General features: G+C 33.2%; 1 protein-coding gene and 1 long non-coding RNA gene across 2 annotated transcripts; both read right to left on the bottom strand.

Moving 5' to 3' along the window:
- Positions 1 to 1,589: 1,589 nt before the first annotated feature.
- On the bottom strand, positions 1,590 to 4,645 carry LOC143575404 (small glutamine-rich tetratricopeptide repeat-containing protein 2-like). The gene is made up of 10 exons (XM_077059799.1): positions 4,465 to 4,645; positions 4,286 to 4,317; positions 4,078 to 4,205; positions 3,647 to 3,713; positions 3,436 to 3,535; positions 3,195 to 3,358; positions 3,064 to 3,110; positions 2,422 to 2,472; positions 1,695 to 2,194; positions 1,590 to 1,641 (listed from the first exon to the last, which is right to left on the bottom strand). The coding sequence occupies exons 2-6, from the start codon at positions 4,302 to 4,304 to the stop codon at positions 3,244 to 3,246; spliced, it is 429 nt and encodes a 142-aa protein (XP_076915914.1). The 5' UTR covers positions 4,305 to 4,317; positions 4,465 to 4,645; the 3' UTR covers positions 1,590 to 1,641; positions 1,695 to 2,194; positions 2,422 to 2,472; positions 3,064 to 3,110; positions 3,195 to 3,243.
- A 4,338-nt stretch (positions 4,646 to 8,983) lies between these two features.
- LOC143575403 (uncharacterized) lies at positions 8,984 to 9,914 on the bottom strand. Its single transcript, XR_013142749.1, has 4 exons — positions 9,847 to 9,914; positions 9,674 to 9,769; positions 9,458 to 9,558; positions 8,984 to 9,301 (listed from the first exon to the last, which is right to left on the bottom strand). It is a non-coding gene; the product is annotated as an uncharacterized LOC143575403 (long non-coding RNA).
- Between the last annotated feature and the right edge of the window lie 3,506 nt (positions 9,915 to 13,420).

The following is a 13,420-nucleotide window of genomic DNA, read 5'->3' as shown; positions in this document are numbered from 1 at the left end:
GAAAAAATACACCATTGCAAATCGGCGTATATTTTAATTTTAATTTATCAACCGCCGATGTATTATTCGACGCGTTATCAAATGCAATTGAAAATATTTTATTTTCTAGTTTATAAGTTTTTATAACATAATCTAAAATTTCAAACAAATTATCTCCCGTATGTGGATACTCAAAGAGTTCGAAAGCAATGGTGCGTTTCATCATTTCCCACGATGACGGGTCTACCCAATGAGCGGTGACACAAAGATAAGATTCGGGTAGACCATGTGGAGCCGACCAAACATCAGTAGTTAAGTTTATTCCCGTATTTATATTTTCAAAATATGCAATTAGTACCTCTTTGGCCTTCTTCCACAATTTTAAACAATAACGTTTAAGAGTATGACGACTTACGTGAGTGTATTGTGGTTGAAGCGTATCTCGAATCATGGCGGTTAAGCGAGGGTTGTCGAAGTGGCTAAACGGCAAAGCTTCTTGAATCACAAACTTCGCCATACGATCTTGAACTCGATCAATTTGGTATGTAAATATTCCGCCTTCACTATCCATTTGCGTTTGTTGCGACTCGACGTTCTGTTTCAACGCCCTGCAATACGGTCTTTCGATGTGTTTCTTCAAATTTGAATTCGAAAGTGGGTTTAAATAAATCCCACAAAACTTGCACCGAGCCTTCAATGAATGGTCACTCAATTCAACCAAATCCCAATTGCACCAAATCTCTTGATTACGATTATGAGGTACAATACGAACGAAACTTGGTCCGGCGGTGGAACCTTGACCAACCGATGATTGTGAGGCAGCCATAACAACAAATATGAATATAGAAGAAGAGAAAACAAGAGATTAGAGAACTCAGAACGTTGTAATAGCGTTTTTTTGTATTTTTTTGCGTTCGGGTTTGCGTTTTGAGTGTTGTGATGAACCCATTACACCAAATACCTATTTATACTAGTAGTGGGGTGTTTGGGGAGCCAAAAAACGGCCATTTTTGACCCCAACGGTCAAAAAACGGCCATAAAACCGTTTCCCAACGGCTAGAACCACTCCAACGGCTATAACCGGTTCCGAACCGGTTCCGGTCGAACCGGTTCCAGAACCGGTTCCGGTTCGGTTCCGGTTCCTACCCGGTCCACCTCCAAACATGTCAAACCGGTTCCGGATCGTCGGGTTGAAACGGAACCGAACCGGTTCCTACGAAAAACGGGTAGGAACCGGTTCGGTTCCGGTTCGGTTCCGTCAAACCGGTTCCAGGAACCGGTTTTGTTGTCCACCTCTAATCTAGACACCCTTTTTGTAATTTATACACCTTTTTACACGCATTTTTCCTCTAAAGGGTCAAAGGGTGTCTAAATAGCAGCTCCCTTTAATAAACTATTGAATAATAATAAAAACTAAAGTGAATTGACCGGTGTGTTTCATTTCACAAACAAGTATTAACAGTTAAGTCAACATTTTAGAACTTGTGACCAACTGTATAAATTACATTGGCCATTTAACCTTATCATTTATTTTATTTGCAATTTTAGAATATGCAGTTATTCACGTGTGTATAATAAGCGTCACCCCTTTTAGCCAAATTAGATACTTACAACACAAACTAACAATGTTAAAAAGTTTGAAAAAAGGTTCAAACCATCAACCTAACCAGTTTGATTTGTTGTTTCCCAAAACAATAGGAAGCGACATGACCGACTGAACCAAACATGAACACCTAACTTTTCAAATACAAAGGCGATTAAATAAGCTAAGCAAAGCGGAAAACATAAACATGTATCAAACTCGTCCAAAATGCGCTTTGCCCATTTCTCCAAATATATAGCCCATATTCATCAATAACCTAAATTTTAAGACAACATTTGTAATAAACAGAACTCCAACAACAAACCTAGGTTCAGTACCAACAAACAAACAAACAAACATCAACAGGTTTTAGTTCCCATTACCATTGTCTGGTGTTCCATCATGTTCTTGATGCGCGGTTCTAAACATCTGATAAAACCTTTCCATCATGGGATCTCAAGAGTCAACATTACCAGCCTGCTCCTGCTCCTGATCGTGCTCCTGCACTGCCTCCCTCATGCTCGCCAACATGTTTGAAAATTCAGCTTCAGACACGTTGGTCGTGTAATCCGAATATGACAGAGTTGGCCCCTCGCTCCTTGAATCATTCGATACAAACCATCTCGGTGAACTCTGTTAGCATATTAGTAAGGGTATTTTTGTCAAATATATGCCATAAATAAACATATGAGAAAATCTTTATTATTATAATTAGAGAAAATTGCACAAATGGTCCCTGTGGTATGACTAACTTATTTGGACTAAGTTTGCAGATATTAAAATACGGAGACCAAACTTGGAACATGGCCAAACTGCAGGGACCATTTGTGCAATTTTTCTCATAATTGAATTTAATTTACCGGGCCCTGCCGAGCTCTTTAACGCTCTTCTCTGAGTTTCTGCTCAGCTGCCTGCAGACAGTGAAATAAGCCTCGTATTTGAAAAAAAAAACAGCAATGAGAATAAAGCTCGCACGGGAACCATGTATTTGTAAACGAACAGAATGAACACAAATGGGGGCATGTTCGCCTTCGTTCGTTTAACTTTAACCAAACAAACGATCTAACACAAACAATTAACGAACGGGGTTTTCTTGTTTTTTCGTTAAGAAAGCAAACGTGTTCAGTTATGTTAGTTCGTTAATGATACAAACGGATGGCTCACGAACGTAAGCGAATGCAAACACGAAAGTGTAATAGAACTAGACTAAATTGTAATAGGCCTAAGAAATTTAAATGAAAACAAACTTAAACAAGCCTAAACTAACAAATGTAAATTAACGAATATATATATGAACGAACGTTATTGAACGTTCATGAACATAAGTGAACGAACAGGACACATGTTCATGTTCGTTCTCTTAACCAAACGAACAAAAACTTATGTTCATGTCCGTCCGTTTATTTGATAGACGGAACACAAACGAACTTCTCTCCGAGCGGTTCACTAAACGTTTGGTTCGTTTGCAGGCCTACGTGCATCAAACAAAAAGATTAACTGACCTGAATATTTCCTCTCACAGATTCATTATTTGGATCCAACTGCAAAGCTGCATGAATTTATATATGATAAATCCTTGTAAAGAATTATAATAAATAACAAACAAATATTATTTTATAAAATATGTACAAACCTCTTCTGAACCCTTTATCAATGGAATCCCTGTATTTTCCTTGAGAAAACTAACTAAACCCGAGACGACTGTAAGCCTTGCTGTAGTTCGGGTTGATTTCAATTGCTTTATTGCAGTCATGAATTGCTTCAGTATGCTGATTGTTCTGAGTGTAAGCAGCTGCCCTAATTATATAATTATAAAGAAAAAAAACTTGTTAGAGGATAAAAAGCGTAAAAAATATATAGAGCAAACAAGTCACCTGTTACAATAGTAAACAGCATTGTTATCACAGAGTGCTATAGCAATGGTATACAGCTCGATTGCATCCACGTACACCTTTGACTGCATAGCCTTGTTACCTACATGAAAACAAAGTATAAAAGGTGTTATTAACTATCTTATTTAACTGATAAGTTTTTCAATAGATGTACAAAAGGTGAGATTTAAGTTAAAATATGACTTATGATTACCTTGTAATTTGAAGGCATCAGCCAAGTTTATAAGATCAATTTCCTCACATCTGGATTTCTTCATTTCCTTGAATCAAAGAAGTGTAGGGTATATATTAAAGCAATAATTTCATTGAAGTAAATAATAGTTAATAAAATAACTTAATGTGGATTGTTGAATGCAATTCTAAACAATTATGAGAAAATTGAAGGTGTTATGTTTTTACAGTATAGATCATATTAGACTATAGGTAGTCCTTTAATTTAAAGAAAATGATACCATCTATGACTTTCGAATAGAAAGATACGCTGCTTAAAATATTAGATTATGAAAACGGTTACGCAAATCATGACATATCATTATTGATATAAATAAACTACAAAGTGCCGGCATTCGAAAAATGATGATTATATTAAGATGAAAAAAGATCAAGAATTAGTATGATTGATACCAAGAAAGCATTGTGTAACAAATGTGTAGCTCTATCAACTGCCAGCTCATCATCTCCATTGGGTGTTGCCCCAAAATAATGAACCTTTTCAAGAGCACCAACAAAGTGACCAAAGAGTTCATCCTCAGCTACACCTGTCAAAACATGCACAATGTTCAATTTGCAAAAGTACACAACTAGATACATTAAAAAATGAAACAAGATTTACCAATATCATTCTTCTCCATCTCACTCGAAACCCTACATTTGAATTAATATGAAGTCAAGAAACAAAATTAAATCTGACCCAGATAACCAAATCATATAAAGATTGTATTGAAATCAGATAATACCCAAAAAGATGCAAACTTGTCACAAATCTGATGAACAGAGTCAATAAATAAATACCTTTAAATAGTGACCCAGGGGATGCAATGAATGGGTTTTAAGGGTTCTTGCAGCAGCATCTATGGTGATGAAAAGAGTGAAAAAGGAAAATGATTATGAATTTAAAAAGATTTGGGGTTTTTGGATTGGGGGTATTGAACTATTGAACACTGAACAATGGATTTTAGTCCTACACAAACACGAGTTGCAGCAGAGTGGGTTTCTGGTTTCTCTGCAAATGATGACTTGGTCAACAGGCAGAAGGATTGTAATGTAGACAAAAAAAGTGTAATTTGCGTTTAGTGTCGTGAAACAAGCCTAATAGTTAAACATGTAAGAAAGAGAAGTAGAGAGAAAAATGATGATTTCATTAATAGGTGTGTTATACAATATGATACAATGATATGTATATATAGAAGAAGATAACTTGGAGAAAAAGTCTAACTATATTTGGTATTGATAACCACAATAATATATATTTATAACACTCCCTCTTGGTTATCAAATCAATACACTTGAAGATGTTGCCTCATTAAAAACCTTGCTAGGAAAACCCAGTGGGACAAAACCATAGCTAAGGGAAAAAGAGTAAAACACGTATTGTCTCTCCCTGATTTATATATCCTTTAAAATGGTATATATCGATCTTCCGTGAAAGTTACCCAAAACTTTTGTAGTCAATCATTTGCGTCTTCGTCACTTGACATTTGAATCTTTAAGCTGAATAATGTTGTATGATCTTCACATGAAAACTTCTATTGCTTCATCTGGTAAACACTATGACCTTGATGTGTTTCTCTGCATAAACAAGACTAACCAAACTTGTTTTGATGGGTTAGTAAAATATAAACACATATCTTTCATACTTGAAATATATGTTTTAACCCGTTGTGATGTCTCCTAGTAGAACACATGCCAATAAATATAAATAAAGAAAATAATAATCATATATAGTTAACAGTACAACATAATGCACAAATGCATTTAACTATGGTATTTTCGAGCCAATAATATTCATATTTAGATAGACAAGTTATTGTTAGACATCCTTTAACATGCTAACATGATTCAGTTTGTCCATGGTAAAAGGTCTCAACATTTTCTAGATGCACTTTGATGGATTTATAAACATATAATTATACATATACCCGAACTAAAAGTCGAACAATAATCACACTGTGTCAAGATCTTTCAAAAAGAATTTTCTCTTTAAAAGCTCATAAGTTTCTCTCAGTGATATGTACATCATGTGATTATAATGACCTTTTAAGAGTGAACTTTTGATAAAAGTATGACTAATTATATTCAACTTATCTCCCTCTTTATCAAAATATCTCTTGATTTGTGCCAAGCTCAATTCAAATAGTTTAGTCCATACGTAATAAGCATAAATCCATGCATTTGCCAATCCATCATGGACTTCTTTTCAACTTGACAAATTATGCATACGCATTCACTTTTCCAAGATTTTTGTTGCATAAACTTGCTCATTAACACATCATTTTGTATCACATATCAAAAATCCATATTGTACAATTTCTTTGTTTATTGAGATATTGTACTCATCATGTACATTTTATTCTATGTGTATGCTTATTGATGCACAAGAATTCCATAGCTAAGATGCGTCAATTAACCTTTTAAATATTCAACTACCTTAGAAAACTCTTCAGGAGTCTCATTTATGCTCAACATATTCCATAACCGCAACATATTCAAATATGACTCTATACACAAAAATCATTGTGTTCTCAAGAACTTACTTTATATGATTTGTTAATTCAAATCGTTCAAAAACTTTCTTGTAAACTTTCAGTATCAACTGAATCACAACATTTGTTGAAATTCTCTCTTTATATTACCAGACTTTTTAGTTATCGGAAAGTCATTGCTTCCACCATTGGAGAATGTGTCTTCCCAATCCTCATAAATTAATCATGGGTCTTTGCAAAAAAAAAATTGTGCCATCGATTTTTCTTTATATCACTTGATGAATTTTCATAACTCATATACAAGACCCGTTTGTATTTAACACATTTTAAAACTTTAGTTGTACGGACTGCTGGTCCAACAAACTTTCCGTTATTTAGAGAATTCAACTCTGCCTTGTTTGCGTTTTTCCACTTTGGCCAATCATTTTTTTTATAGGCAGATTTAGAATCTTGATCCTTATCATCATTTCAAGCGCTAATTATATATATAAATAAAATTATAACGACGTCGACTTTATTTCGATTCCATATATCTTTGTAGACATGATACAATATAATTTATTAAGAGCTCTTTGTTTTCAGATACCTAAGGTTCTTCAAGAACCATCATGTCTAATCTCTTTCAAGAGACCTTTTACTGCACCTCGACTTGACCATCTTTATTACTTGCTCCAATTTTCGAGGAAATTTGAACTGTGGAACCGATCAATCTACCACGCTACAAGCGTGCATTAGAATTATTATCAATTTGCGTTTGTCCTTCCGGGACATTTATTAATTGGAGCATTAGCAGTTCGTATATGTGTCTTAGCTAGACACTCTCTTTTGGTCAGAGAATCGTCTGGTAATTCATACGTTGATCTTTATTCATGAATTATCCTTTGAACTTTTAGTTCATATAATTTAGTTTGAGGATCAATGATAAGTCATTCCAACTAAATTTTTTTTTCAAAGTTAAATCTCCCCCTAATGTTGGGAATTTTGATTCACTAAAGTGAAAACTAATGAGCCATAAGCAAATATCTCATTAATGGCTCTAAGTATTTAATCATATATAATATTTAATACCGACATATATTCCCAACTTCCTTTGTGTTCTCATCTTTGTGTCTTGTGGTGGATTAATTTCAGTATATAACACATACGAAAAATTAGATGAGAAATATTTGGTTACTGACAAAAAACAATTGCAATGGGGAGGAAGTATCATAACTTGTTGGCTTGATGTGAATTAGTTTAAAGACAGTAAAATCATATGTACTCAAATACAAACATGAACCTTTGCTCTCGTGATGATTGCCTTTGCAACGAATTATAGACGTTGAGTAATCGTCTTTAACAATACAATTTATGTAAGAACATAATCTGTTATGAAGTTCAACACTTATTCCAATGATCATTATTAACTTGGGAATCAAAATTCATTATTATAACCGAATGTAAATATACCAATATGGAATAATATGCTTGCAATCTTATTAGCTAAGCCATAGATCATGTAAACATGAAGTTGCGATCTTGATAACCATTTAGACGATGCATCGATTTTTAAAACCCTAAATGGTATCATGTTAGATTCCAGAATGTTTAGGGATTCACACCCTATTTTGGTTAATAAATAAGTAATTTTCATTGAGAGCAAACTTTGCAGTTTAAGCATCATGAAGAATCTTGCAGTTCTTCAATATATTTCACATCATTGACTCGGTGTGGTTGAACCGATCATGCCAAGATAATCATGATCCATAAACTTCAGGTTTATAATCATATATGCATTATGCTTGTTTAATACAAATAGTTAAACATGAGAGAACATTGTTTTATCATTTCAAGTGATGTGATTCACTTTTGTATTTCCTCATTTGTTCTCATATATGATAAATCCATTTGTCACTTGTAGTGGTTGATCTCATCATTAGCATGACCATCATTTATTATAATTTGGATGGTCGATCTCATTGTTAATATAATTATCGTTACATTTTTCAATTATGTCCATGATCGCAACGATCAATATACAGTCACATTCACTTCAAGGAATGATAAAAAACCAAACTATTTACATGGTTTATTCATAATTTTCTCGGACAAGAATAAAATATAACTTCAAACTTTCATTCGTTGTAATGATATGCTACTTCAGAAGCATATATGAGGTTTGGCAAATATAAAATTATCTTATCCGGTTTTTCCTCATAATTAATCTTCTCTTCTCATTATATCTAGAGAAGTAACTTCATAACAATTTGAGTGTAAGATTTCTCAATCTTAAATCGTATGACCTTTAATTACTATTGAGATTAGGGAGCATTACACTCCATGTGTCATATTAATACATACTTATACTCTTTTATAAGACTAGTGATTAATCAATCACAAATTTTGTTTATTTGTTTTTTTCAATACTATATACATATAAATAAATAATAGCATATAGAATACAATGCTCAAGTCAAATTATATTATACATGATATTATAACATGTCAACATATAAATCGAGTTGTAATAAAACTTTGTGAAATTACATTTTCATCATTTACAAGCTAGCAAATATGTATAATTTATGTATTTAATTACCATGGTATAAGCAATCAAATGCATCCTTAATATACAAATATCTATATCTAGAAACAAAAAAATATCAAATGACCATAAACATTGTGACAATATGCATGCACACATACGCAACACTACTAAAAAATATACCTTTAATGCGCGTCATTAAAGGGGTAGATAACACGTAAAATCGTGTCAAGGAAGACCATGTCATAAAGAAAAGTTGACATGCATTTATGTGTCATTTGTTTTTGACACGCATTTATGACACGTCTTTTACATGCATATTTGACACGCATTTGCGTGTCATGTTTTTAGGTGTTGTATAAATATTATTTTTTTATGAATTACTAATATTCACATTAAATGATAATTAACATCTCAAAATATATAATAAAACAAATACATTGAACATTACAACACATTTCATACAATATTTCATAAAATACAAATTACAAACATCTCAAAATGAACAACATCAATGTCAATACAAAATTTCACCGGAATATGAAGTTTGCCACAAAAGTCATCATTCTTCACAAATTCCATCAATATCAACATCGGTGCATCTGTCTTCCCTTTCCCCAACCTGAGAAAAAATTTAGGTAACAAGTTGTTTTCACTTAAGTAACTAGCAGGAAGATAATTCTGGTAACAAAATATATTTCACTAACTAGCACAAAGATGATCTGGTAACAAGTTGTTTTCATGTAAAATTTATTAAAAAGGATGGTTGATAACTCACCAGTATGTTGAAACATACTCGGTGTAAGGCGGTTGTGAACGATTTCTCGTGCAAATCCAAAATCATATACTTTTATTACATCCTTGGTAACAGAAAGTTATCTGCAACATGATATAGATTATGCCAACATTCATCCAAAAGAAAGTAGAAATATACTAATACTACCAAACATTAACAGTTTATCCACATTGATAGTTAAAACGCCTTAATAATTACCTGTAAAAGAAGAGATCAGATGTGTTTCCCATTTATTTTTCTTGAACCAGCAAGAATGCTATAACAAGCAATTTCTTTTGCAATATTTAACAACGCCTAAAGAAAAAAGTTAAAAAAATAAATTTGAGCATGAAAAGAAAACGTATAATTAAAGTGACAATAGTGAAGCTAACCTGGATCTCAAGTTCAGCGATAACAATGTCACATAAACTAAGCAAAAGCTTCTTCCCTGACAAGCAACTGCAGATAAAAAGTAAATTTACATATCAGTCAAAAGATTTCAAATGATATATAAAGGAAAATCGGTAGTTAAATACCTGAATTATTGGACTTGAAATTCTATTTGGTTATAAACACCATACAATGCGTCTGTTTCCACCTTGACTATGAATCTTATTAGTAACGAACATATAGGTATTGCTAAGAAGCAAAAACTTGTGTTGCAGTGAACTATAAACTCCAAAATTAAGAACAATTTGTTTAGAGATGAAATGATATTAAGAGAAATATAAAAGTACCTTGTCATGTATTTAACAAGGCTTGGAAATGAAGTCTTTATTGAGTTCCTAGCATAATATCTGCTAACACTATCCTCATCAAGAAAATCTTATTTTCTAATGGATGACACATAAATGTCCGATTTCAAGAAAATATGTAAACAAGACAAGTAACTAACATTAAGTAACGCATGTGTCATATGCTTCAACAAATAGATCAAAATGCAGGTTTAGAGTGTCCTTACATGAAAAATAACATAACAAAATGATCATCTCATGGTCATTTTTCAACTGGTAAAACAACAGAACTGTGGTGTGCAGTGTGCTAAGTCGGTTGTAGGGGGCTGAAGTCCAGGCCTGGAAGCCCTATTCTTATGGTCCCTATACGCTTTAAGATCCTAACAGTATAAAAATTTAAAATAAATAAAAAGAATAAAATGGCAATACTTCATTAGTATGAAAAATTCAAGTACTTACAGTGTTTTAAAAGATGTGTTACCAAAAGGTGGACAAACTGAGTCTGCTCCTCCCAAGTCACTAATTATCAATTACCACAACTAATCATAATTTCAAACAAATTAACTAATGTGATATATATATATATATGCATATATTAATAGACGTAGGGGAGGGTTTATTTTGAGAACTAGGGTGAGTTTTGAGAATCCTAAGGAACACGTCCAAACCATCAAATTTTGTTCTTTTCTTCTTTTCATATGTATTATATGTCAACTATAAATATGAAAAAAAAATAGCGTAAGTCGACTTGTTAAACATGTGTAACCGCGTTTGAAAAAAAAAATGTGGGTTTGTGATTACATATGTATTTTTATAGTTCACATATCTTTTGCAACCACGGTTACACATGTGTAAAAAGTTAAATTACACGTTTTTTTCGTAATGTATAACTAGTATATAATACATATGAAGAAAAATGAAAAAAAAAAAAGTTTTGATGTTTTGAACAAGCTCTTTGCGTTTCTCAAAACTCACCCTAGTTCTTAGAATATCCTGATCCTATGACGTATATATATGTTTATGAACATTTCTGTAATTCCAAGTGTGAATATTTCTTTGCACTTTAAACTATAACGGAAACTTTCCAGTAAGTCGAGTATGATCAAGGGTACTTCCAAGCCCGTATTTAAGAACCGATTTGTTACCCTCTCTAAACCCGTCCCCATAAACTGTAGATGAATCTGATTCAATTTGGTGTTTAAAAAACTCACCAAGTTTCTTCTCAAAATCCGATCTTTTCCCCTTTTTTGATGACTCCGCAGCAGTTGCGGTTGAAGAAGATGATGCTGACGTGGACGCAATATTTGTACCACCAGAACCCGCCATTATTTTTGAGTCTAGCCACATGTGAGCCAACACTTGACAGATTCCTTCTTCTACATTAGGTGGAAGATTCGAGTATCCTGTGTGTTGATATGATTATAAGTTTTAAACGAGACGAGTTGTGTTTTATCTCAAACGGGCCATATAAAAAAACTTTAGCTAAAAGGGAGCGTGTCAAAAAAGTTGAAAGTTTACTAAAGTTTTTCAGAAAAACTTTTTCTTCAATACAAAAACTTAGTTTATTACTGTCATCATCATCATCATCATCATCATCGTACTCAGTATATCCCACCAATAGCAATGCTATGGTAGGGTCTGAGGGGGGTAAGATGTAGACAGCCTTACCTCTACCCCATAGGGATAGAGAGGCTGCTTCTGGTGAGACCCCCGGCTCGATAGTAGTTTTGCATCAAGCCTTGGACATAAGGCACAAAACACTCAATCATCGAGACACCGGCTGATTGGTGCATGTGCCCTTGTCTTTCGGCTACCAACGCCACCACATGATGCCTGATTAACCTTCCGCCGCTTTTAACGTTATTTTCACGAGATTAGTAATATAACGTCAAAATTAGTGCAATTTTACTTTTGCCCACCCGAGGGTTCACACATATATACATTATATGCGCGCACCGCAAGCAGGGAGTTTATTACTGTAGTGATATTAATTTTATACTAGAACAAAACAAAAAAGAGTAGGCCTGTAAATGAACGGAACATTCAATGAACAGTTCGTGAACCGTTCGGCGGGAAGTTCGTTTATTTAATAAGCTAACAAACATGAACGAAGAAATTTGATCATTCAGTTAAATAAACGAACATGAATACATGTCTTGATTGTTCTTTTATGTCCGTTAACATTCTTTACTTAAATTCGTTTATTTCGGGTCAATTACGTTTGTTTATGTTTTTGTTTAAGTTCGATAGTTTACTTCTGTTAATATATTCATCTAAAAACTTTTGGCACATTACAGTTTAGTCAAGTTTGCTTACATTAGCCGTGTTTATTATCTAAATCCACATGGAGAATTAAATAATAACTAGTATCTTTACCCGCGCTTTGCGTCGGAGGCTAAAAGTATTCGCCAGTCTTGATATGTTCGTATATGTTCATGTTTATTTATTGTTTGGCTAAAAATCACTTTAGAGAGTTCTAAACTCTGCTGCATTGATTTATTTGGGCCAATACAATATATTCAACTTATGTTCATTTAAGTATGTCATCAAAAATAGGTATTACCCAACACTGTAATGAGCATACAGTTGTAGCCATCTGTTGTTCAAATGCTAATGTTGGAATGCTTTCCTAGAACTTGAGTAGATGCCATTACAGATATACTCAAAAGTCAATACAAAAGTAAACCTCTATATAAACTTAAACTTTTAACAGCAATCTCATGAACAAACCCAAACTATTAGTGAAGATTAAACGAACTGAAAATGACAATCACATTCTGCAACGGAAGTAAGTAATACTTAAACATAAATGCTTGTTTAACCTACCTAGACCTTGTGATTAATGAAGTTCATAGGGAAGTCAGAAAACCAAAAGGAGCTGGTGTAGCCAGTGGCTACACTAGCTATATATATATATCACTGATGACACATCACAAAACTATATATAATAGATTGTTTTCAGATCATAATTGAACTTAAGGCAACAAAATGGTTGCTATTACTACTATTATAGATTTATAGAAGCAAATTAGCTTAAAATTAACTGAAAGTGATATCTACAAAAAAAAGTTAAAAATCAAATCAACTTTAAATACGATGAACAGTTACTAAACGAGTAATAAACTAATAATCAACAGTACTCGCAACAAATTAGCAATATATATGGCAATTAACAGCAGATCGAAAAGCCTAGGGTTTCAATTTTCGACGATCTTACAACGAATTTGAATCC

The sequence above is a fragment of the Bidens hawaiensis genome, unplaced genomic scaffold, assembly GCF_021521415.1.
Source record: "Bidens hawaiensis isolate Kalapana, Puna unplaced genomic scaffold, B.hawaiensis_p1.1 tig00027361_1, whole genome shotgun sequence".
Classification (NCBI taxonomy): Eukaryota; Viridiplantae; Streptophyta; class Magnoliopsida; order Asterales; family Asteraceae; genus Bidens; species Bidens hawaiensis.
The sequence above is the reverse complement of the archived record's forward strand: the minus strand, read 5'-3'. Positions and strand labels throughout refer to the sequence as shown.

Bases quoted from the DNA above. Each gene is read 5' to 3' on its own strand.
- LOC143575404 (XM_077059799.1), bottom strand. The intron at 3,714-4,077 runs GTATCAATCATA...CTTTGATTCAAG, and splicing joins TGTTACACAATGCTTTCTTG to GAAATGAAGAAATCCAGATG. The intron at 3,536-3,646 runs GTAATCATAAGT...GTTTTCATGTAG, and splicing joins TGATGCCTTCAAATTACAAG to GTAACAAGGCTATGCAGTCA.